This window comes from Aspergillus udagawae (assembly GCF_001078395.1).
Source record: "Aspergillus udagawae IFM 46973 DNA, scaffold_8, whole genome shotgun sequence".
Lineage (NCBI taxonomy): Eukaryota > Fungi > Ascomycota > Eurotiomycetes > Eurotiales > Aspergillaceae > Aspergillus > Aspergillus udagawae.
The window spans coordinates 154,322-180,131 of NW_025091271.1; the positions used below are offsets into that span (position 1 = coordinate 154,322).

At 48.4% G+C, this 25,810-nt stretch overlaps 6 protein-coding genes across 6 annotated transcripts; 4 read left to right on the forward strand and 2 right to left on the reverse strand.

The window, feature by feature from the left end:
* Nucleotides 1-3,805: 3,805 nt before the first annotated feature.
* On the forward strand, nucleotides 3,806-6,812 carry Aud_009547 (argonaute/piwi family protein; the record flags this gene model as incomplete). Its single annotated transcript, XM_043294399.1, has 3 exons — nucleotides 3,806-4,889; nucleotides 4,954-5,240; nucleotides 5,322-6,812. 3 exons carry the CDS (start codon nucleotides 3,806-3,808, stop codon nucleotides 6,810-6,812), a joined length of 2,862 nt encoding a protein of 953 aa, XP_043150334.1.
* Nucleotides 6,813-12,445: 5,633 nt separating this feature from the next.
* On the forward strand, nucleotides 12,446-14,173 carry Aud_009548 (serine hydrolase domain-containing protein; the record flags this gene model as incomplete). Its single annotated transcript, XM_043294400.1, is given in 4 exon segments — nucleotides 12,446-12,452; nucleotides 12,464-12,778; nucleotides 12,854-13,233; nucleotides 13,277-14,173. The coding sequence occupies 4 exon segments, from the start codon at nucleotides 12,446-12,448 to the stop codon at nucleotides 14,171-14,173; spliced, it is 1,599 nt and encodes a 532-aa protein (XP_043150335.1).
* Nucleotides 14,174-16,789: 2,616 nt separating this feature from the next.
* Nucleotides 16,790-18,753, reverse strand: Aud_009549 (uncharacterized protein; the record flags this gene model as incomplete). Its single annotated transcript, XM_043294401.1, has 7 exons — nucleotides 16,790-17,438; nucleotides 17,499-17,685; nucleotides 17,744-17,883; nucleotides 17,945-18,053; nucleotides 18,110-18,258; nucleotides 18,311-18,488; nucleotides 18,546-18,753. 7 exons carry the CDS (start codon nucleotides 18,751-18,753, stop codon nucleotides 16,790-16,792), a joined length of 1,620 nt encoding a protein of 539 aa, XP_043150336.1.
* Nucleotides 18,754-19,195: 442 nt separating this feature from the next.
* On the forward strand, nucleotides 19,196-21,564 carry Aud_009550 (fungal specific transcription factor domain-containing protein; the record flags this gene model as incomplete). The annotated part of the gene is made up of 5 exons (XM_043294402.1): nucleotides 19,196-19,264; nucleotides 19,384-20,203; nucleotides 20,261-20,687; nucleotides 20,748-21,033; nucleotides 21,097-21,564. The coding sequence occupies 5 exons, from the start codon at nucleotides 19,196-19,198 to the stop codon at nucleotides 21,562-21,564; spliced, it is 2,070 nt and encodes a 689-aa protein (XP_043150337.1).
* A 339-nt stretch (nucleotides 21,565-21,903) lies between these two features.
* On the reverse strand, nucleotides 21,904-22,444 carry Aud_009551 (uncharacterized protein; the record flags this gene model as incomplete). The annotated part of the gene is given in 2 exon segments (XM_043294403.1): nucleotides 21,904-22,179; nucleotides 22,193-22,444. 2 exon segments carry the CDS (start codon nucleotides 22,442-22,444, stop codon nucleotides 21,904-21,906), a joined length of 528 nt encoding a protein of 175 aa, XP_043150338.1.
* Nucleotides 22,445-23,725: 1,281 nt separating this feature from the next.
* Aud_009552 (M20 family metallopeptidase) lies at nucleotides 23,726-25,038 on the forward strand (the record flags this gene model as incomplete). Its single annotated transcript, XM_043294404.1, has 5 exons — nucleotides 23,726-23,809; nucleotides 23,862-24,007; nucleotides 24,087-24,242; nucleotides 24,288-24,387; nucleotides 24,418-25,038. The coding sequence occupies 5 exons, from the start codon at nucleotides 23,726-23,728 to the stop codon at nucleotides 25,036-25,038; spliced, it is 1,107 nt and encodes a 368-aa protein (XP_043150339.1).
* Nucleotides 25,039-25,810: the final 772 nt, after the last annotated feature.

A 25,810-nucleotide genomic window follows, 5' to 3' on the forward strand; every position in this document is an offset into this window, starting at 1 on the left:
AGAGGAACAGTGCCTTCATCAACCTTTATGGTTTCATTAGATTATTTTAAGCTGAAGTTGATCTCAGATTTTAGTTGGTTTGATCGCCTGATAGAATCATTTACAGGTAGTCTAGAATATGTTCTTATATTCAGACTTCAGTGGATGTTGCGTTGTTCCGTTTGTGGAGTCGAGGTGTTAGTTAAGCTTCATATATGTAAATATATAAAAAAAATATAATCAGCATTCGCCAATTCTCATTACGACCGCTATGGATCACCAGTGATCAAATCACCGTGATAAGACTAGCTAAGGAGAGGTTTTATTACGATTCAAATAGGCAAAAGGACAGTATCGAATCCCTGCATGCGTTGATGTTTAAGCAATCACATATCGTGACTGTTAAGCTCAAATTCGTTACTCTTCAGAAAGCTTCATGCTTGTTGTTTATGATGCAAGAGCATAGCATTGCTTTTGTTGCCCTGGTCATATGGGGAGGCCACTACTCTTGTTCCTGATCCTACCTGTCGTCCAATTGTTTCAAGACCTAATGGTCGAATACAACGTCTGCGACACAATTTGATGCGATATGGCTTACTTAGGACTCAAGAGAGATTCATCCCGGAAAGATTTCTCTATTCGGGTCTTGTAGGCTTCGGAGTCGACAGTATGGTCTTTGTAAGAGATTCAGGGCCAGAATATTTTGATGATCTGTATTGTGCGAGTTCAACTGTTTCTCCTGGGTCTCATAGCTGATTCATTCCAGCATTAAATGAGAATGCTGAATCGCCTTGCCCAACGGTATTGTGAGTCTTTCCTGTTTTTGGTTGGGTTTTTCTATAATGGACTGATGATATAATCCAGGGAGCGTTGAGACATTTGAATGTCGGCGGGTAGTACGCTTATTGATCCAAAGATTGCCATAAAGTCTCAAGTTCAATGATTGACTCGAAAACCAATGATCTTGAGAATTGTGTTCAACGGACGTCGTTCAGATAACATAACTGGATACATGAGATCAAGGGATTCGGCTGCCTAACTAGCGTGACCTAAATTAACGACATGCACCTTCCAACACTCTCCATGTACTTTTTTTGAGAAGGTTATTGACAGTATGCATACATTTCATGTTTGAGATTCTGTAGTAGTTGGTCGTAGTAGTGGGTCTGTCTGATGCAAAGACATCATTAAAGCACGTACACACACACACATATTTATATATATATACTCTAACAGCGGGAACTTACGGGAGCGACAAGCCGTAGAATTACATGCAAGATGAGGATACTGAAGCAAGTTGAGTATTCATTATATATATGCCGCTAGGAGTACCTGCATGAATTTGACATGGATAGCTAATTATGACTATGATATATGTATAGCCCTGCAGATAATATTCCTTGCTACCTTATGTATATTCCCAGACAGGTACATACTCAGAAACCGTTAATCTGTAAATTTGAATAAAATATGCTGTAAAATATGGCTAACAATATGGCTAACAATACAGTGCGTGGAGGACCTGGTTGGGCAGACCGCTACATGGAGGTTGTCGTTCGTATCAATTGCTCGAAAAGAAGGTTTGAAAGCATATCCGCTACTGTATCTCTTAACCTAGTAAGGGAGATCCGTAAGAAAATTAGATAGACAAAGAAAATCAGGAAACTACATATTTCTTCTTTAGAGGTCATTGCTGGAAACGAATAATTTGAGACTAAAGATCTCGCACATTGGATAGGGAATGCTACCGCAGCTAATCCTTCCCTGATGCCTCCGTTGATTTCTCACTCGTGTTACATCATATACTTGGGATAGTGACAGCAACATAACGATGAGCTCCTGTACTGGTGGATAGTATACTACTTTCACCACTCCGAAAATGTTTAGAGGTATCTCTTATCACGTCATTTTTTTCAAAGAATTTTAGCAGATTAGGACACTATCTCACCTAAGCCATTCCTCATTCAGAACAAGGTCCTGTCTCATTTCATGCTTCACTCAGACAAAGATGGGAACCTATCGGAGTATTCCTTTTTACCCTCTTCACTAGAACCTCCGGCCGGACAGCTTAGGTTATGCATAATTCGTACCTCCGAATACCTGGAAGATGCATGTGTTTATAAGGACTAATGTACGCAAACGACTTTTGTCGTCTTCAGGAGTTAAAGGTGCGGCAGTCACACTTTCCTGCGCTGGTCTCCAAACACCAATGATTACATTTAAGTTCGAACGTGAGATGACCATAGCTGTAGGTATTGAAAAAGGTGGCCTACTACCCTGCACGGTAGAGGAGGTTACATTGCATAGCGATAACTCGAGGTGACCATAGCGAAAGGACCTGTGTCATTTTATCTTACAGTAATGATTCACCCTCACCACTTAGTTAACGGATGGAACGCTAAAACAGGATGGATCATTTTTGCCTAGATTTTGCTTTCTGTCATAGATTATGTGACATAGAGTAGGTTAGACAAACTCTGAGCTTTCTATTCATGATACAGATTCTTCTGTGCTAGGCCTAAGCCATTAGTAGTTTTATGCCGGCTATACACTTAGTATGTGCCTGCATGCAGATGACAGTAGGTGGATTAAGGGCATTCTGAAGTATTACAACTATTAATGTCCTTAGGCACAGCCGGGGTGAATATGCCGCTCTTAGCATTATTCTCTTCTCGAATAGAGACAATGCTGCCTTTAGTAGATGGGCACAGCTGCCATATAAGTATACGTAAGGTACCCCATACCATATGTATGGCCCAAGGACTCTGGGGACGAGGCCACTAAGCGGTACACACGCTAGGGGATTCTGAATAATAGCCAGTAGCGTCACATACTCCGCAGCTAAGGTTTCTATTGAAGTCCCCATGGATGGTAACTTTGTCAATGCTAAAGGCGGCTTCGACCAGAACACCTTGCCTGCTATACCCACGAACCTATCAGATATGCAGGCTTCTATAACTCCACCTGCATGGACGAAACTTCGAGCGTCTAGGAGGCCATGTCATGAATGTTGGTCAGACGCCTCTACCAGCCTGGCAAATGTTGTAGTACATCATACTTCACGGAGCTGATATACCCGTAGCTAAAGCGCACCCAACAGTGATAGGATATGCATCCTGGATAATTTGGGCTCAATACAAAATCGAATCCAGCGATCCGTTTGGGGGCGAACAGCAACCACAACTAAAATCCTCCTTTAGGCTATAATACAGTACCACAACCTTTCCAAATGGTGTTAGGTGGTATTGTTCAATATTGCAGCTTGGTTTTATCTGTGGCTAACTCTTGAGCACGGTCGACGTGTTCCTTCGGTCTTGATGTCTCATTGCTCCGGCCAGTTCAGCGCGCATGGATTCCCAGGCCACCTCCTGTCCGGTGCTAAGGGCAGCAGTAGGCAAGGGGAAGACACCGAAGAACAATCAAAATTTTTTAATAAATATGGTCCTTGTCATGTCCCAGTCCAGTGAGGGTATGTACCAGACTACCCGCTTAGGTCTTGATGGCTCTGCACACGTCCAGGAATGTAAGGAGAGTACGCAAAGGCCTACGCGTGGGTGGAGCTACTGCACTTGAACTGGTTTTTTGTGCCTTAGCTAAACATCTTTCCTGCCCAAGGCGTACACAATCTCGGTATGAACGGAACTATATGAAGATTTTAGTGGCCGTTTCCATAGGGGCACTATTTGCCAAGGTATATGTGAACGGAGCGCATAAAAGATTTTCTATGCCCCTCTTCGGTCCTTCAAATATATCAGTCAACCGCGCCTCAAGTTGTCAAGGAAGAGAAATATCTGCCGGCTCCAGAGACGATCAACCACCCTTCAAAATGGATCACGCCCAAAAACACGACGAGCCACATTTGAGGACAACAGCGAGCATTATAAAGGAAGTGGGACTCTCTCATACCACCCGATTCCCCCCACGTCCAGGCTATGGAATTTCGGGAGTCCCTACTGTTCTACGAGCCAATTACTTTGAGTTGACGCTGGATCCTGACCTCCGCCTGTATCGGTACAACGTCGAAATTTGTCCACCAGCGAATGGTATGGCAAGCAGAGCTCGGCTGGCCCCAATACCGAAGCGTGTCATGCTCTCCCTGTTACGGACACACTTTTACCAGGAACAATCCAATATTGCGACTGATGGCCACCAAACCTTTATATCGAGGCGTCGTCTTGATATTCCCGATCAGCCCCTACGTGTCTGTTCCGATACAAACGATACCTACCACCTCCGGGTTCGATATACCGGCACCCTCGCATCAGACGAACTTGTGGCTCAATCAACATCGGGCAACAGAGAGGAGAGGATGGTTTGTCAAACACTACCTGCCAAAGACGAATTCATTCAAGCGCTTAACATCATCGTCGGCCACTATCCCCGGTACGCCTCTTCGCAGTTTGTTTCAGTGGGCTCCAACAGGCACTTCGACATAAACGACAGGCCAATCAGCCTGGGAGCCGGCCTGAACGTCTTGAGGGGCTTATTTGTGTCGGTTAAAGTCATCGATAATCGGTTATTGGTAAACATCCAACCAAAGTATGCTGCATACTACGAGGCGCAGCGCCTCGACCGGCTAATAGCGGCATTTTTGCGCGACAAGGGCCCCGATATGGGCCAGCTAGCAGTGTACCTTCGAGGCCTGCGCGTTCAACTTCTTCATCTCAAATCGAAGATGAGGGGCCGGAGATCTCTGCCACGGATCAAGACAATTTTCGGGCTGGCAATGCCCGGGGACGGGAGGAACTTGGCCTATCCTCCCATCGTGCGCCGTCCTGGTGGCGGAGCTCAAGAGGTCCTGTTCTTTCGACAGAATAACTCGACCTCACAACCCCGGATGAGAAGTCCAACGCAAAGGAAAAGCCCGATATCGGAAGGCTATATGACAGTGTCAGCGTATTTTCAGGAAGGTAAGTGTAGCCGTAACGACCGAAGCTCACCGAACTCAGCTGATCGCTTGAGACGTCACGATAGCACATGGGGTTATCCTCCACGATCCGTACCTCCCTGTCGTCAACACCGGGAGCCAGGCCAGTCCATCATATCTCCCTCCAGAGGTGTGTTGGGTTGTGCCTGACCAGCTGTCGCGAACTCCACTCAGTCCTTTGCATACTCGTCAATTGCTTCGGTTGATCGAGGGTAATAGCGGCAAGGATCGAACCTTGAGAGAAAACAAGAGCTGGGACAGTCGGCATTGGCAACAAGGGCTGACAAGGAAGATCGAACGACTATTAGGGCCGCCTGATGGTGTGGCATGCTTGGTAAGTCTTGGTTATAGTATCTTCTGGTATGTTACAGGCTGCCGTAATGCTGACAAGTATCACGCATCTTCGATTTACCAGCGTTCTTTCGGATGCTCCGTGAATGAAACCATGATCACTGTACCTGCCCGCACACTCTCCGCGCCGGCGGTGCATTATGGTCATGGAAAGAAGATCCTGACTCAGGCAGCCACATGGAATCTGCAAGGGGTCCAATTCTTGACACCAGCACGCGTCAGATGCTGGACTGTCATGTCGATCTTGAACCATAAGCCAAGGGCAAAATATGATCCACGGTTGGTAGAACGCGCCCTGGCTGGATTTCGCGACAAATTAATCGCCCTTGGCATTGCAGACTGCCCACCCCACGAACCCGGCGTCGAAGTTGACATGTCAGCTTGGGGGACCTACCAGGAAGGCCCTTGTGGTCCGCGGGAACAAATGCACAGATTTCTCCGTTCTTGGGGTGGTCAGGCCCGGCAAAATGAACCCAAGTCCTTTTTCATGCTAGTCTCTCTTCCAGAGCCAGACGAGACTCTTTACAGTCTGATCAAGTACCTTTGTGATGTCCAGTACGGTATTCCTAATATTTGTGTTGTGGGGGAGAAGCTCATCCGCGCAAACGATCAGTTTCTCGCCAACCTCGCCCTCAAAGTCAACCTAAAACTGGGGGGCTGCAACCACATCCCCAAGAGCCTTGGCACAAACCTCGAGCGAACGATGGTGATTGGGATTGATGTGTCACATCCAACGCAAGAGCCTAGCCCCTCCATGCGACATTCAGCGCCAAGCGTGGCGGCCATGGTGGCCTCTGTCGATGGCGGATCCCTGTCCCAGTGGCCAGCTGCGGTGGCTGTGCAGGAGTCAAGGCAAGAGATTGTGACTGGTATAGACCGGCTACTGAGGTCGCAGCTACGTCTGTGGCAGGAACACAACAATGGCACTCTGCCAGAGAACATCCTGATCTACCGCGACGGCGTGTCGAACTCGCAATACAAAGCCGTCCTCGACATCGAATATACCCTTCTCCGCAAAGCATGCGATGAAATATACTGTCCTGGGATAGAGGCGAATTCCCACCATCCTCATGGCTGCAGACCCGGTCGAAAACCGCACATATCGATCGTGATAGTGGGAAAGCGCCATCATACGAGGTTCTACCTAGATCAGGCAGGTCGGGGGAGACAGAATCCCCGCAATGGCACCGTTATCGATCGTGGAGTGGTCGACGATGGACTATGGGACTTTTACCTCCAGTCGCATACAGCGGTGCGCGGTACTGCCCGGCCTTGCCACTATGTAGTCATTTACGATGAAATCTTTCGACGCGCTCCAGACGGAGATGACGGTTTGTCTCTTGTGGCGGATGATCTGCAGACGTTAACGCACGGGCTGTGCTACGGATATGGTCGGGCAACCAGGGTGCCTAGTGTGGTTCCGCCAGTGGTCTATGCAGATCTGGTTTGTTCCCGTGTGCAATGCTATCTCAACTACCTTCGAGACCAGGGGCAAGAGGCACCTGATCGGGTTGACCTCCATCCTGCTGTTCGAGATACCATGTTCTATATTTGAGGTTTCCGTGTGGCGGGGCTGTTATTCTCAAATGAGCTTGGGACCTTAGGTACTTTTGCATAATATCGGAATCAGGAAACAGGCATTTCCCCAGGGCAGGGAGATGGGAAGTCACTTCTATACGTGGTATATATAAGTGAAAGGTTGCAGGAAGGAACTAGCCGTGCTGTATCCCTAATCTACTCCACCTATCAAGCATGTCAGTCTGGAATTAATCAAGCTTTAAAAATAACGTGGAATAATAACTAAGCAGGGGGTTCATGATTACTGCTTCGATGCAACCACATGCTTCCGCACAATTTCCACGCGCTCAAGGGCAACGCTCCTTTTTTTTCCTGCGTGCACCTTCAAACCATCATCATTTTGCTCAAATATACTCAGTCTATGTGTAAATCGCTACCTTTATTTAGAAATTAGCACTGTCACGTATCTTTACCGCGAAGAAATCAACTAAGTAGTTAGCCGCCCCTGAAAGACACAGCGCCTCGGAGAGCACTTGCAGAGGTATCTTTAGAACATCCGCATGGGAACAGCAAGGCAACCAATGGGCAAACCAGGACTGGCAGGCAATGATTAAAGGTCCGAATCGACAATACTGCACTTTTTTGCGCGAATGAGAGTCAAGACTGACCTTTCCAATGTCCATAGAGCACGAATATCTGGCTCGCACGGTCGTACTGCGTAACTTGGCTGCGTGGCGGCGAACTGTCGTCTAGTCATTCCCTATCCCCTACCCCAAGCCCCACGACGCCGGCGAATAGATCTACGAAAATATCTCTGCCTGCGACGTCTATTTCCACCGATGGTGGTTTTTAAACGCCATATTTGCGTGTAACGGATTCTCTTCGGGGCTATACCCGTCGTTGATTTGCGAGCTTGAGGATCTGGACTTGGTAGGCACTTAGGGCCTCTTTCTATCATATGACCGGAAAAACGACCCGACCACTTGTCATCGGCCGAGAGTCCTATCAGCGAAAGTCCTTTGGACGGCCGCCGGCTGGCACAAAGGCCAATCACCGCCCACGAAACACAACCGGATGTCCAATGTACTTTTGTCGGAAGTGGGGTCAGCCCTCACATATTTGCCATCCCCGAGGCAGAGGAAACCGGCACATTGCTTCCAATAGGGTGCTGTGCAACTTGTCAGAATCTGTTAGTTTTATGTTTCAAAGGGTTGCGTGTGCGCAAAGTGTTTCTCGTGCATAAGACACCTCTCTCTAGCCAACATACTGGCAGGACAGAACCACACATCTGGAGATAGGGGCTGTCGCAAGGACGGTACATTGCGAAGTAAAGCTTTGTTAAAAGATGTCCATGAACATCTGCTGGCTGGTAGTGATGGCCAGATAGTAGAAGTAGGTATAGCGAGTGCCCAGAGCCCTGATGGGCAATATCTAGAGGGTTAACGAACTTTCGGGATCTGAGGGCACAACTTGTGCACAGCCTATTTCTTCATCATTGGCCAGGGCACGTGGTTCCCTCTGAACACTCCTGCAATTGACTGGCAGTAAGCCGGCGCCCAATGCAGAGCGATTCAACCGGCTTCATCAGTGTCCTTGAGAGAAATGTGGTCAAACAATCAAATTCAGTTCTGTAATTTAAGCCAGGGGCGAGTCATCTTGCTTGGATATACCCTATCCCATCTGTTTGAGCGGTTGACATGACTCAAATCGCTTGTAAGGCTTCGCTTTGATGGGGTCATCTCCCACTGTTCTTCATAGTAATTGCTAATGTTAGTGGCCTAGTGCTAGTTTTATTCAAAGCAACGTTTGAATCAGAAGTATATCATGTAAAGCAATAATCAGGGATTATGCTTAGCACTAAAGGCGTTGACCTTGCGTATACTGAGCTGGTTTACTTCGATGGAATATGATACCAATTGGAATATGCTACAATTAGAGCACGTGTTTTTGCCAGTAGCCCAATGATCGTTTTTAAGTAGGTTGCAGTTACCTGCAATGCCGTGTATCCAGGCGTTTCCGCATTGAGGATCAATCCCTTGCAATTTGAATGCTCCCGCAAGACCCGTTTGATATGCCGCACCAAAAAGCCAGCAACCTGAGCTGGATAGAGATACCTCCTCTTAAAGAGCATCTCATAGTGCACGCTCTATCCCAGATGTGGCTTCAGTATCCGGTATGGCAGGTTATAATATACCCGAATGTTTAATTGCATTGGACTGTATTAGCGTGTCGCTCTATGGCCTGCATCTGTCGTGACGAACTGTCTTTACCAAGTCATATATTTTCGATCAGTTATAACTGCAGCAAGATCAGCAGAGTTCCCAGCCTGCAGCCCTTGGGAGATTATTAATCGACTGACGGTTTACCATTTATGATCTGAGTGTTGTTCTAGTAGATGTTCAGGATATGCCTCGGAGGCCAACGGTAGAAGATCTTCCATGAATTCAAGCCTCAGATCAGGGAAAAAGTTCTGGCTGGCAAGAATCAGTGGGACTGCCGCATGTGACGCGTTTTGCCAACTCCAGTCAGGAAAGCCGGTTTGTTGGTAGGGCCTGTAACCCAGAAGCGGTGGTTGAGGGACTCCTGTGAACAGGTGGCTGTTGGTGCCAATTGTGGATAGGTCCTGGGGAAAAGGATGTGGTGGCACAGTGTTGTAGAGGGCATCGCATCCGTAGCCCATTGGGAGGCTTGGCACCTCATTAGGGTTGACTGATGGTTGTGGGTTGGAAGCCATAGTGTTTATCCCAAGATTAACATCTGGCTCTGGGGGCCCATCATTAGAAATAATGGGTGGAGGGCTGCGCTGTGGTGGCTCAATTTGTCTTTGATGAAGGCAGTCCCGCTGGTGTCTGATCAGAACAGATCTGCGAGTGAACCTATGTATGTAAGATAATGGTTAGTAACAGTCCCATAGGCAAGATGGCATAGAACCTATAAACTAAACCTTTTATAGCATTGCCCAATCGAGCACAGGTATGGCTTCTCTCGTGTATGAACACGCAGATGACGGGCGTATGTGGACTTCTAAAGTGCAAGTGGATGTCTTAGATTCTCGGAGCCAAAACTAATGAGATTGATCTTGATAGACACAATATTCATTATCGCAGGGCATCTTACATCGGCAAATGCTCTGTTACACCCCTCTGCCGCACAAAGAAATGGTTTCTCTCCAGTATGCGTCCGAAGGTGGATCGTGAGTGCTGTACGCTGGTTGAATCTTCGTTTGCAACCAGGTATTGTGCACTTGAATGGCCTTTCGTTTGTATGAACTAAATGGTGGCGAGACAAGTCGGCGCGACGACTGAATGACTATAATAAAAGGGATGGTCATTACTCTAAGCCAGATTTATTTAAGCTTGAAAACTCGCCTTGTTGCACTCTGGATATGTGCACTTGAAATCTCGGTCTGCTGTTGAACTCATTGTTGGTCATACAGACGTACTAGGATGACTTGGCCAGAGTATACCTTGAACACATCCTAGGACTGCGCATTAATGAAATCTTGAGGTTGGAGGGGGATGCATTGTCATTAAACACGGCCAATATGTGCCATGCAGAAGGGATCAGCCATTCAATGGAAGTGAAACTAGAACGAGATTTCGCCCTGGTGGCACAGGTTGCCTTACTTAGTATAGCTCCTAGTCGTTCTGCAACCAGTAGAGGCTTATGCCAGATTCTCCCTATGAATACATGCTTTAGTGCGGAATTTGAAGAATGACTACTGCCTGAGCAGTAAGGATTGGTTCTGGGGAAGAGGTACAAGACAACATACATATCGAGGAAGTAGCTACATGATCTACGTCAGGGATTTTTATTTATTAACGATATTTGTACAGCGGGATGCCAAAATTACTTGTAAACTTAAACTTTCCATATAGTGGTGGGAGAAAAAGGAGGGCTTTGATAACGACAGGCATAATGTATATTCTCTTACGGATTGTTCACGATCGACAAATTCAGGGTTCTTCCCAGGGATAGCAACACCACTAAGTTGAGAACCGGAAATGGCTGAGCATGTTTGCCTCTGTGCTGTCAAGAAGCTTGGCGCTGTGCCAGTGCGCTCTAAGCCTCTTTTACATGTCTCATACACTCAGTGGAAGGCTAATATTTTATTTACACCAATAATCCTTAAGCAGAATTCCCTTACAGTCACTCAGAAGGGTTGTATTTGCTGAAGGTGCCAGGTGGGACCAGCATAGTTCAAGACTGGAAGACGTTATAGGAATTCGTGAGCCCACTGGGGTCTCTGGAATGATCCGGTGACTTGTGCTTCGAAATTAGCCTATTCCTTTGTAACATGCGAGCAATCCTTGGGACATTTGACATTTGAACAGCATCCGGCCTCGCCTTGCGTGCATGAAACTGGGCGAAGATCCATGATGGACAGGGGACGACGTCAATTCGTACAGGACTTGACTGGTCATTCATTTCTTAAAGAAGGAAATGGTGTTTCAGCCCTTCAGTTGGATTCGGTTCCGGTTATCTGCATTGCCATTTTGGTAGTTAAGGGGAGACTGACTGTCATCATAATTATACTGATGCACATGTTGCCTCCGGAATTGAACATTTAATGGCATATATGACTAAACAAAGATATGACGGCTGTCTAATAGGATAGATCCTATTTCAGCTGGGCAATTATGTCTAATACGGAGTGCGATGCGTGTGCTATGGTCATATTCTGCTGTGACCTTGAATCTGTAAAATGATAGCTTCATATCCCTTTCCTTGCATAAAGCGTTCGTAACACCCTACGATGCGACCGCTATGGTCATGTCAAAACACGCTTTGAGTCTACTATCGAAGAAGGTATAGGCTATCCATTCGGTGCTCAGGCCATTGTATACAATGTCCCCGCGGAAGTTCTCGCAAGTCTTGGGGATTGCCACAAAGGCCCTTATGACAAAAGTACTAATTTTACCTTTTCTTTTGTCATTATGTTTTCACCTTTGTGCAGTTTCTTAATGGATGACGCTCTGACAAGACTTCGCTTCAATAAGCCTTGCGTTCTCCTCTCCTTCCTGTTTTTAGTCGGTCTTACAGGGTGCTTCTCGAAAGAGTTAGAAGAGTTACTGCAGGTATTTTTCGGTAGTATGCTATCTAAATATGACAGTTATGATTTTGCGGCTTTCTGCCAGTCATCAGACACTGATGTCCTTGACTGCCGACATCTTCTAGTTTATACGTATTATTCGAAATAACTACTTCCCTCTAACCCACCTTTGTTATGTGTCTACTCTCTCTATTCGTTTTCTTTCTCTGTTCCGACATGATTTTCTGGGTTGAAAGCTACAGAGTTCGTTTCCAATGATTCGGAACCACCAGATATTCTATGGTGGATAACGTAAATGAGTCCAACCACATTACCACTTTCTAGTCACGCTCATTTCAGCATTTGAGGCTACCATGAATTTATCAGTTATTTTGCTATTGATAGTTCCTTACTACTATGTCTTCTACTTTTCTCAGTTAGTGCTTTTGATGGTGCTAGTGAGCTGTACCCCACAGGTCAACGCTCTCGCCACATTGCGGTATTTCATCTAGGATTGATGATCATACGAGACTGCCGAATGACAAATACTATGTTCCAGAAAGATAGCATTAATAAAAAGGCTAGCGCTTTATCGTCCCCCAGAGATCATGCCTGGTGAAACTTGCACCAGAAGCAAGATGTCAGGTAACTTCTAGCAACCATAAGTAATAAATCCCACTCCGCTCACACTAGTCGCGACCTGCAGACCTCGGCGAAACCCGACTCTGACACTGTCTATCCAGTGGGAACACTCGCAAAGACCTTCACGGCTGGAGCGCTCGGAATTCTCGTTCACGAGGGTCAGCTCAAGTGGGATACGCTGGTGCGGGATGTGCTGCCGCAATCTCGAAGCCGCGATGTCACGGTCTCCCACAACTTGACGGTCCTGGATCTTCTTTGTCACCGCGGTGGGTTGGCTCGGTCGAATCACTGGTGGCAAGGGGCTGGAGGTGTCCTCTTACAGGAGAAAAGTAGAACAATCCCGTTCTATAGCACACTTGAGCCAGCGGGTTCTTTCCGGGCGTCCTGGGCTTATAGCAATTGAGGCTATGCCATCCTCGGTGAGATCATCGAGCAAGCCCGTGGCCTGAGCTACAGAGACCCCCTTGTTGAAAAAATTTTCAAGCCTCTTCAACTTGACCGAACGACGACCGCCGACCCAGTAGCAACTGCGTGGCCTAACATTGCGAAGCCGTATGCTGCGCTGGACGATGGGTCCCTGTACCCACTGCCACAGCCCCCAGTGCATGGGGACACCATCATAGTCCCAGCCATGGGGATAAGCAGCTCAGTCAATGACCTTCTTAAGTATAGTGTCGGCCTCCTGCGGGCACACCGTGTCGAGTCTACTGCAGGTAACATTGACGATATCATCCTGCACAATGCGACCACCCATCTCGCTGAGCACATCTTCACCGCTGAAACAGTGACCGAAAAATCATATGCGTGTGGGTATTACCCGGAACCAGCTACCTAGTACCGTCATGGGAATGGGGTGGAATTCATTGTACGTCGAAAAGATGCCAGTCTTGACTCCCCGTGGCCATTGTGGCCAATTGATCTGCCACGGAGGCAGTATACCCGGATACCACAGCGCACTCGCTCTGCTCCCCCAGATTGACGCCGCCATTGTAGTATGCACCAACTCCACTGGTCTCGGCGATTCCTCCGGCTGGATCAGTATGGCGCTGATTGAAGCATTGGTTGATACGCCAAGTGCCAATGACTTCATCCGATACGCGACGGAGGCTGCCAATGGCCATTTCAGCAGCGTACCAGCCCTTATGAAGAAACTGGAAGAGGCACGGACATCATCTGTCCCACGTGATCTTTCTCAGTATATCGGACGGTACATCGACACCGAGCGAGACTGGGTAATCGACGTCCGCGCGAAGGAGCCGGGTCAGCTTGAAGTTTTCTTCCAAGGACTCGAGAGTCAAGCATGGCCGCTCAACCACTATGAACGGGAAATGTTCCTGTGGATCACGCCGAGGGATACCCAGGCCAAGCGAGCTCGCATGACCACGTACTCGCAAGGAGACATCTTCAAGTTGGTATTTATGGGATCTGATGACTCGATTGACCGGGTTTGTTGGCTACAGGAGCCGGGCCTCTTTATGGACAAGCAATGTTTCATGAAGGAACCGCCAAGTGGACGCCTGGGTTGCATTACGGAACCCGCGGGACGGCATCCGTCTTGCGCGGCTTTATGGACTGAAGGTGCAGCCTACCACACTAATTCTCCAGTTATTACCACTGAAGTGTGGGGTTCGCTTGACACACTTCGCGCATTTGCTGCGGCAGGTTTACGGCACTGTTACTTTGAATGTCCATTAGTTAGCCTCCAAACGATAACAATTCAGTGATTGAGATAGGGATTGCCAAGTAGCCAGAGCCACCGTTAGAGTGGCTATGAACCATGCCTTCGCGGGTCCTTTCTCTCCTGTTGAACTTGAACTTTCTATTTCGTTCTATTTCGTAAGATATACACATGTGTTTTGCAAGTTAAACTCCAGTGTAAATTCCGAAGTAGAAATTAATTTCTCCATGTTATCAAAGGTATAACCCTGTAACATATGATTTATTGTACTTACATCATTCCTAAAATTAAAAAACGACGAAACTATCCGTAGCCACGGTGTCTTTGCCCTTGCCATGAACATTGAGCGGAGATGGCATGCAACGTGACTGCAGACAGGGTAATGGATTGTACTTGATCTACTAACTGAATGACTGTGCAGCAGACAGGGGGTCGGTCGCTTCTTTTTATTGGGTTAAAACCAAGATGCGAGAACAGCATATAGCATTTGGCGTTTGCCACTTATACATAACGTGCAGACTTGAATGTTAAGGAGACCATACGAGGAAGCAAATAAAAGTTCGCAAGATGGTAGGGTCCCACTTTCATGATCTTTCAGACCCGGAGCTAGGTTTGTTTTCTACTCATGGAGTGAGCTCGTAAGGTAACTGAGTCGATGCACAGAGGGCCTAAATGCCCTGCAAGCACTTTTTAATGATGATCAAAATCTCCTGAAAGCTGATTTGATTTGCGGCGTCTACCGCACCGATGAGGAAAAACCCTTCGTTTTGCTGGCAGTCAAACAGGTGCAATCAATTGCTCGATCTTGGGCGCCCCTGCTGACAACGGCTGGCCTTTTTAGGCTACGGAACTCCTATGTAATGATCCATGTTGGAATCATGAGTACCCATCATCTCATCTCGACACCCAACGGTTTAGAGATCTTAGTTCCACGCTGCTGTTCGGGGAAGAATGCACATTTTTCAAGGACAAGCGGTATGTGAACCCAACGTCTCGGGTGGCTGGGAGTTGACCAAAATAGCACTGTCGCCGTTCAGACCCTCGGGGGGAGTGGAGCTTGCCACATGGGTGCAGTATTTCTGGATCAGCATTACGGCTCTTGGAGGGGGGGCGCTCCAAAGAGAGTATACATCCCTCGAGAGACTCGGGGTATGGTTCTCAGTCGTTCGTTCAAGCCAATGGCTAATTCTAACCGTGATCAGCGAATCATCCTAACGTCGTCCGTTACATGAAAATTGCGGTCAGCACTTTACCTTACTATAGTCCTAGATCTGGAGCGGTCGCTTTCGGTGAGCTGATAAACGCGCTGGACAACGTGCCAAATCAATTGTTGTCGTCCAAGTCGCGGCGAATGATCCGACCGGATGTGATCTTTCTCAAGACCAATGGGACTGCCTTGTCCTTGTCTTTCGCCGAAAAGGCCACTTCGCTTTCTTTGATGCAGCCTATCTAGGGTTTGCGTCTAGGAACCACTGCAGGGACAGCGCCCCTCTTCGGCTGTTTGTTGAACATTGCATTCCAATGTTATGCGCGACGTCTTACGGAAAGACCTTTGGAATATACGGCGAACGAATAGGGGTACTATCGATTCCACTGCCCACTGCTGAGTTGGCGAAGAAGACCGAGAAACATATGAAACTTTTGGCCCGAGCGGAAACTGGGGCAATGCCAGTCTTTGGATCAACACTCATTGAGTTAATTCTTGGCTGTGAAAAGCTTTCAAAGGAATGGAAGAGCAACTTACGTACCATGTCTGAAGAGTTAAAAAGGCGACGCCTTCACCTTCATACTTTGCTAAAGGGACTTGGAACCCCGGGAGATTGGTCGTTTCTCACAACCCAAACTGGGATGGTCTCGTGGGTATCCTGATCAACTCAATTATGAGGCTTACCTGACCCTCTCAGATACACTGGCTTAAGCTCGGGGCTGATTGACAAGATCCGCGAGACATTCCATGTTTGTTTGCAGGACAATGGCAGACTCTCCATAGCGTATGTTATAAACATAAACCTTACGCCCCTACAGCTGCGTCGCGTCTGTTCTGAATGAGTATAGGGGCTTAAATGCTGCCAATATCAGCCATGTGGCACGGAGTATTGATACCGTTGTTCGTCACTATCCAATTTCTGCCAGGAATCATTTTGGATATAATTGACTCCCACCTTATCCAGTGAGACGTCACGCATGCTTTGCAAATATCCTCTATGGAACTCGGAGATGGTATTCAGCAGTGATTGTCAAGGGAGCGGGAATACTAGGATTTTAACAACAGCTCTTCTATTCTCTATTATAGTATTTATAACTGCATTGAACATTCACTCTACTACAACGGCTATATGGTATGGACAACAGGGCTTCCCATCCGCTTAGCTGTACGTAAGCCCAGTAGTCCGCAGAACCAAGTCCCAAATATCCCTATATCGAAATACATGTTTGAAAGGGCATCGCCCAGACTGTAGGCAGATTGTGGGTGATGAGGGTGTGAGCTCATAAGGACAGTCTGTGTGTGGCTGCGCGGATTCTGTATATAATCATTTCCTCATTGTGGAAAAGAAGGACAGAAACAACGACTGCCGGCCTTGTACCCACCCCTACTATCTACCGTAATATAAAATCTCCCGTTATTCCATTACACGGTTGCAAAACCGCCCCATAACCCAACTCACAGAAGGACGGCCTTCACCCGATCATGCTTTCCAAAGAATACGCCGAACAAAACCGTTGTTACAGCCATGACGCCTGCCAACGACGAATACAGGATGACCAGATAAGGGTCCTTGGTGATGGGCGTAAACGCCATGGCCAGGCACGCCCCAACCCCAGCCGTGGCCATCCACACTGACTGAACTACTGACTTCATCGTCTTCGGGGCTTGATTGTAGGCGTACTCTGTCCCTGTGGTGAAGCAGAAAATTTCCGCAATCGCACCAAGAACATAGGTTGGTGTTTGCAGGAACATCGAGATCTGATTAGGAATGCGGCCATGGTCCGACTCCGGGCAGGTAAGTGGGTGATGGTAACAGGGTCCCGTGGAATAGACTAATTTCTGTAGTATCGCGGTGTAGACCATAGCAAGAGTGAGAAATAGGAATCCGACCAAAATGCGGGCCATAGGACCAAATCGGATCCTGCGCTGGGTCAGGAATGGATATAGGCCCCGCGAGATCACTGGTGTCATTAATATGCTGGAGATTGGGTTGAGTGACTTGATAGTATCATTTGGAACCCCAGAGTTGACCATCTGCCCGGCCTGTGAGATCAGGTTATTGAAGGTTTGATTCAGGCACAACCAATGGATGGGGAAGAGAAGACTGGAGGATGGTATTAGGTTAGTTATCCATGCATTTCAATTAATCACTGGGAAGGCATACAAAACACGACATGCAAGCAATCCACTTTTTAACTCATCAATGAATGCATCAGTCCATGGCACCTGTCTCTGGTGCTTCTCTTGTTGCTTCTGTGGCTTAGCTCCATCCATCTGGAACCCTTCGCGAATTCCATACACCATTGCTCTGCTGGCGTGTGGTAGGACGGAGCCACTTGGAGGGCGCCGAACTGGTCATGAGAATGGTCGGTATCTATTTCTCTAGCGTCGGTGTGAGGTGTCACTCACCAAATGTATGTCGCCACACTAGCAACGGTACAACTGACAGGGCCATCATGCACAAGGGAATCAAATATGCGACCCAGTATCCAACATACTTCTCCAGGACCGTGGTGATTAGGGCCGATAGTCCTCCGACATTCACCATCCTAGATATCAACGTGTCAACAGCGTCGCATGTTGAAGCAAGGCAGGTGGGGGAAGAAATACCAATAGTATACATTGTAGATGTATTGGATCGTGAGTTCTCGATCCGTAATGACCTTTCTTCCGTTCTTTAGCAACTTGATCTTGGGAGTTGTTTCGGTATACTGCTCCGCTACGGACGGTCACAAATTAACTTGGTGCGATCGGTGCTTTCAACTTAAGACATACCGATAAATGGAGCCACGGATGATCGCACGCCTCCTGAGCCTACAGCGATGAGCACAATGGCAGTAGCTAATCCACCTTCCGCGGCACCGACTTGAGCGGCGCGAGGACAGGAGGTCGCGAACAAAATCACCGAACCACAGAGTTCGATGCTGTGTGATCATTAGCTTGATGACGATGGGAGCAACCCACCTAGGACCATACATAGCGGAGATTAGAATCGTTCTGTACCGACCCAGCCAGGTGTCAGCCACCACCGCTGCTGGGATAGTTGCGAGATAACCCCCAGCCATCATCGCGTTTACAATGTTGGTCGCCGTCGCTTCGCGCAGGCCGAGTACGCCGGGAATGTTGCTCAAGGGAGAATGCTGGATGTAATTCTCTGCTACATATCAGAATTCCTTGCCCCGCCATTGAGTTACTTAACAGCAGGACTCACGCAAAGGGCTGGTTGCTCCGTACCACACAAAGCGCTCAGCGGCCCCCACGAGCGCAATCAGCCATACTGGGAAGGGTACGTCGTCTACCACTGGAAGCAGATCTTCTTTGTCATGCTCACTTGCGCCTGATTGATCTTGTTGTGAATCTCCCTTATTTTCGATGGATGTGACCACTGTCTGTCTTTCGATATCGTCTGACGTGCTCATGATGAGTCTGGCAGGCAATGACAGGCGTCGCTATTTTTGACACTGATGGAAGGTGGACTGTAGAGAATAACGGCAAGTGAGATTGGTAGCTATTCAATTAAAGTAAAAAGCATAGAAAAGAAGATAGGGGAGGCGGTTTAATAGGTAACTTAGAGCAGCGAGGTGGAGGGTATGAATCCTATCAATTGCATTCACTCATTCATTTTCATTCCGACGGCGCTCGGAATACAGGCCTAGGGATGTCTGAATAAACTGGTGTTCATCCCGAGCGGAGTAAAACCTGCGATTAGTAACGGGGGGAAACTCCGACAATGTGCTTTCGTCTTCTCCCCCTCTTCCACCTCGACCACCACTACCACTGACAAGCGGATAATATGGCTATGGACAAGACCACCTCGTCTGTTAACCATGGACAACGTTTCCAGGCTCAGGGTCCGAAAGAATGGCAAACCTACCTCCTGCGAACCGTGTCGAGTTTCTAAAATCCGGTGTGACCATCATCAACCAACTTGTAAACGATGTGACGTTAGGGGTTTAAGTTCCAAGGTACACACTCCTCTAATTCAGTTTCCAATTTGGATCTGGATTTAGATGACGAGGATCACAAGGCGTGTACTGACAGAGCACCAGTGTTACTATCATCCGGCCCCCTTGACCCGATCACGAAAAAAGGCGCAGGCAGCTCGCAGCGTATCTCCTATCAACCCGTCGTGTGAGGATGGCGAGGTTCCCAGCATTTCCACGAGCCGTGGTGACAGCATCGTGCCAGCTGAGCCTCAAATGGACTTGACGTCTACGTCTCAGCCAACCTACTTGGGATCGACCAGCTTCATGTCAGCATTCCACTGTGGTCAACAGCATCAGTGTCTCTCTACACCAAAAATTGCCCATGCATCCACCTTGCGCATGGCTTGGAGTGCCGACTTCACTCATGTATTTCCCCGACTGGTTCAGCTTCTACGCCCCCTCAGGCTCTATGAAGATTTAGTGACCGACGAATACCATCGGAGTCCGTTCACAGTCATCCCAGCTCCTCTTGTTCTTACACCCTTGAGGCTACTTCGAAGCCACTGGGAGAAGGAAAGATGGCCGCATGAACGTTTGGGACACCAGATCACTCAGAACACGGCCACCCAATTGGTCAAGATTGAAGCACACATGACCACAGACCAGTTTTACTATTTGTTCACAGGTGCAAATCTGCGATGGGACTTTGTCGGCCTCATATTCGCCCTGGCGGGACTCGGTGCTAGCGTCTCATCTCGTGGCTCTCCGTTGTTCTCTCTGAACGGCAAGGATGAACTAAGCGCAGATGCCTTTGCCATGGAGATGGCAGCAGCAAGCCATGCATGTATTGAAATCTGCAGACAGTACGACAATGTGACTGACTTGATGGTTTGGCTGAACTACACGTACTTCGTATTGGCGTCCAAGATTATGGGAGAGACAAGTAATGACGTTCACTCCATACGGTTGGCCTGCAATGCACAAGGTTGACAGAGAATAGGCCATCATATGTACGCACAATTTGGGGACATGGTCTCCTGCATCCATGCTATGGGCCTACACCGTCCAGATCCTCCCGGGTCCTCCATTCCTTTGTTTCTTTCGGAGGCCCGTAAGAGGGTTTTTGCAGCGTCATATCGCGCCGACAAGAATATCGCTACTTTCCTGGGAAGGCCGCCTCGACTCCCCTACCATTATTGCGACGTGGGACTACCCTTGGATGTCGATGACGATATTCTAGTCCTGGATCGTCCTTCCCTCGACAAGGCCATAAGCCAGCTCACGCCAGACGGATGGGGCACTTTCAACGGTGGTCTTCGCCCTGCCACAGTCATCCGGCTGCGATACATGGTAGCGATGTTGCGGGAGCAGGTTGTGGGACTGTCCTTAGGGCGGGGCTCGGTTGATTCAAAACAGAATGAACTCCCGTAGGATGGCCGGCGTAGACGACTTCTCTCTCAGTATGGTGAAAGCTAATATGCTCCTAGGTTTATATATCAAGAGTGTAAGCGGTTGTGGGACACAGTCCCCAGCGAGTTTCACTACAGTAAGCAGTTCTGGAAGGCTTTAAGCCCGCACCTGGCAATAGTAAGTCTGGTCATCCATCTGGAATACCTCCACACGGTGTTTCAGGTCGAGCGCATCCGTTGCAATGAATGCGCCGACGCCATGACCGATCTTCTGGACTCGGCCATGCAGATTGTCTCGGTTGTCATGGAGTTTGCAAAGCACCACGATCAACAAGGCAGCATGCGGGAGCAGTACACATGGATTGTAAGCCGCTGTGAACCGTCTCCATATCTGTCTTTCAATTTCTAACCTGTCGGGATCAACTAGTTTCTCTTCTATGCCCTCCCGGCAGCAGGTGCCGTTGCAACCGAGCTCCATCGATGTACGGTGTCCAGCGTGCCACTACCGTGTTCCATGTCTAGGTCCAGAATTATCCGTGATCTAAGTCTGCTTGTCTCCTGGTTCGAAGGAGCCAACCCATCGACTTGTCACACACATCAGGTATGTGTGGAGGTCACCAAGGTCATAGTCAAGCTGTTAAATGATACGTTGGATTATCCGACGGGCGGGCAAATGGCGGATGGGCCACAACCAGGCACAGGCAATCGCTCTGCCCCAACTAGCGATGATCGAGTGTGGAGTACTTCTCATTCGATTGGGGTGTCCTTAAATCCCTACGAACAGAGTGGGACGACACCGAACGTCGATGCGCTTGAAACGAGTGAGGATTTCTTAAACTGGCTGGAGGAGTTTGGGTTGGACACAAGCGTGCCTGAGTACTTCTGGTGCCAGTAGTATGCATTGACCATCACCGAGTTCCATTTGGGCTCTTTACGACGAGATATGCGGCACATGAATTGGATTTGTTCTGCCCACCGATATTTGAATACACTAATGCTGGACTCGATAGCTCGATTGTCTCAGTGGGAAAGGGTCCAAATGGTGCCTATCCTGTTGACTAGCATGGAACTGTGACTGGCTAGGACCGGATACAGTTTATATCCAAATAGCATTGATCCCTGCGGTGAAATGTATGTTTATTCTGTGACTGGGATAATCGACATGGAAATAGTTAAATTGATCCTCATGTCTTCCATGCCACGTCAACTAAATCCTGCTCTACCCAACATCTGGCTAGTTCAGGAACACGGAGCAGTCGTCATTCAAATGTGTGAGCCAATTATGTTGAATGATCGCCATACTGCGCAAGAGGCCTTCACGTCCATTTTTTGAACGGAGGATGAGTACGGAGAGAAAGGGCATAGTTGGTGCGTTGGGACTCGGCACGAAGTCTCCCTTGGCAAACGGTTCTCGTCGCAAGAGAATATTGTCCATGACGTCTGGGTGCTCTTCCTTGAATTTCTGCGCCGGGTCACCGGATGTGAGAATCCCCTCCTCTCTCCGGGATAACTAACATGAATACATCGTCATACTGCGGTCCACACATAAACGGCTCGGATAGGGCTCGTATGCGGGCTTCATCCCCCAGTGCATGGAGCACATGGAGAGCAAAGTAGTCTACTCCATAAGTCCACGCGAGGGACGTGAGACCATAGTATCCGGGTGGGCGAGGGTTGACCTTGATGAGGAATATACTGGGCTTTGGCCGTTGCTGCTTGTCCCTTGTCACGTTGTACTGCAGGTACAGTATGCTGTTCTCCTCCACATATTTCATGGCAGAGTACCTGACACGCGCCTTAATGTGGAAGACCCCGCTTCGGAATCCTATATGGAGAATGTGATCCAGTAGCGCCTGGCGTAGGAGATCCTGCTCGCTGGGGGGTAGCCGAGATGGATGGATGAATGCTGTCTCTTGAAATGTATCAGAGCTTGTGGCTCCTGGGCTATCTGCATTGCTTGGGAAGTCATCTGACACCTCACAGAACAGGATCTCCCCGTTCCAGAGAACAAAGTTCACGGCAACCTCTCGTCCATCAATGTAAGGCTTAATAAGAACGTCAGAAGCGACGTGAACCGTTCCTTCAAGCTAGATAAAGTGCTGTCCTACCTTTTCCACAGCTCAAAATAACTGTGTCTCTGTAAACACCTTGGACACACAGTGGCTTCTGTTGCCCTCGCATGGTTTCACCACCAGCGGATACTGGAGGCGAAGTGGCTCGTTCCCATCTGACAGGTGGAACTTCTCTTTGAGGTCTAAAGGCCCTGAAACACATAGAGTAAAGCTGCCCTCAATCTCGGATAGTCACATGGCATACTTGTTCGTGGCCTTTTCAAATGCCGCTGCCGGTGCCGTTGGGAACCCAGACGTCTCCACCACCCCAGCTACCGCAGTGACCAACCTGTCGTTTCTGGTGACGACGCCATCAACACGAAGCGCTTTTAGTGCTCGCGTCAGTCGGTCAGCAAAGGAGGCATCTACGTTGGTATCAGATGGGACGAAGGCCGCCCGTAAGTGGGCCAAGGCCCGTCATCCGGTTCCAGCCAGTGGTCTCGGTGGTCGAGGACAATCAGCTGGATCCCAAGACTATAGATTGTTTCAATGGACTTGTGATCTTGTATACCTAGCTTCTTCCTTCTTTACCAATTCCACTTTACTCCTTTATAGTCTATTAGGATAGTTAGTGTATATCCCTATACTGAGATTCTAGCGTCTAATAATTAGAGAAGAAATAGAAGGGTAATTGAAGATATTTTTCTTAGAATAGTCACTCCTACTTATATGGAAAAAATTCTGTCCTAATCAGGGGCTCCGTCGTCCTCAGTGGCTCAAAAGTTCCAACACGGAGGGGTAAAGGAAACCACTTAAAGCGGAGATAACCAAGTCGTTTAGGCCAATGAAGCACTTTTGCGCGACAGGGGCGGAAATAGTGCCATTAGACTATCAGGTTCACATGTGTCTGCTTTGAGAGGACTTCATGAATAAATTACTCGTGTCAGCAGCCACCTGCTGACAGTGTTCATCTGTTTGAGACCAACCTTGACGTGACATCTTACAATGGCGGAAGAGAGAACAGTTCAACAGGCCATCGACGAGTACATTGCTACACTTGAGGTTCCTTTACGAGAGCTTAATAAAAAGGTACGACGGTGATCTCTGTGGTTTGCTATAGTATTGCTAATCATTTGAGCAGATTCACGAGAATCCGGAACTAGCATATGAAGAGCACCACGCTCACGACACCCTCTGCGCCTTTCTGGAATCCTTAAATATTCCCGTAACTCGCCATGCGTACGGGATCTCGACGGCATTCGAGGCTACAGTCGGTGACCAAGGACGGTGTGTCAATTTCAACGCCGAATATGATGCTCTACCCGAAATCGGACATGCGTGGCCATAACCTTATTGCCACTGCCAGCGTGACGGGCTTCCTGGCTCTGGCATATGCTATCAAGAAATTTGGCCTCCCTGGTCAAGCGCAGCTACTCGGCACTCCTGCAGAGGAAGATGGAGGAGGAAAGATTGATCTGATCACCGCCGGAGCTTACAAGAAGGTGGACTTGTCTCTAATGATGTAGGTTTGCCTCACCAGTATCCTGCAGGTAGCTAACAATAGCAGTCATCCCATGTCAGAGGACGAGTTTCTTGATCGGATGGCCACGGGTATAGCTGGACGCTCATCCATCTCTCTGTACGATATAATCTGTACCTACGAAGGGGTGAGCGCTCATGCAGGAGTCAATCCCTAGGAAGGCGTCAATGCTCTGGACGCAATTGTGATGGCGTATAATGGGATCTCCATGCAGCGTCAGCAGATTCGCCCCGATGAGAGAATCCACGGCGCCATCGTTCAGGCTCCGAGCATCACGAACGCAATCCCGGAGCTGACAAAGACCAAGTATACCGTGCGCAGTCCGACTATCAAAGGAACCAAGGTGCTTGGTGAACGCGTGCGGCGATGCCTGGAGGCCGGTGCATTGGCGACGGGATGTAAAGTCAAGCTGAAGGAAAGCACTATCTATGCGGATCTTGTGGTCAACTCTTCTCTTTGTGAAGAGTTTGCACAGAAGATGGCCGATCAAGGGGACCGGATCCTGCAGATGGATAATGTTCCGATGGCGGGGTCCACTGATCAGGGCAACGTCTCCCATCTCGTCCCGGCACTTCATGGACTGGTTGGCATTCCGGTATCTGATGGGGCCAAAAATCATACACACGAGTTCACAGCAGCGGCCGGGACAGACACTGCGCATACTCGAATTGTGAGGGCTGGGAAAGCCATGGCCATGACTGGGTGGAGATACCTCATAGATGACGACTTCTGCGGCAGAGTGACTCAGGATTTCAATAGGAGGACCGCCTTAAATTAACTCTAATAGAAATTATAGCGCCTACACCACTCTGATAGCCTAATACCAGTTGACTTGGGGCAAACTTGCAGTACTGTCCTACATAGACCACATGCAGCCCCTGCACCGGCTGAACATCCTGCGTATCCTTATCCTCCGAGCCGAGGACCAACACATCACGGCACTTCTAAGTGAAAACATAGCAGACAGCATGGTAAATGAACCAACCTTTACCGCTCATCTTCTTCCGGTCGAATCTTTAGTGCGCGTTTTGTCCTGGCCGTGTCGAGGCGACCGACAGCAACGCAGGGGATTTATACCCTTTTAGATTGGTTCTGACTCGACTATCTCGTCCTCAAGTAGAGTGCACTGCACGATACCGAATATTATCCCGCCCCTGTCTGATGACTGGTAAACTGTTGGTTCTTACTGTGGTAGTATGGGGAAATCGATGTGGTGCCTACCATGCGTATGCTACTGCTTTCCTTACTGCTTTGCTTAATGCTGTTTATGTTTCTGCTGCTTACGCCTATCACGAGGCCTGAGTTCACGGTAACGGGTGCGATAAACCTTGTCCTGGACACTGTCGACGTGGGATTGTATTATTGGTTGCTACTTGGAAAATGAGGCATTAGTTTTATGAGGCAATTGCCTCGAATTGCCTTCCTTGGTGGGTTAGGCATTTTCCCCTCTTAAGCGAATGTTGACGTCACCTATGGCATATCGCTTTATGATATAAGGACGAATTGTTCTCGTCGTAGTTTCACATCTTCCTTAGATGCCACATTCGCCT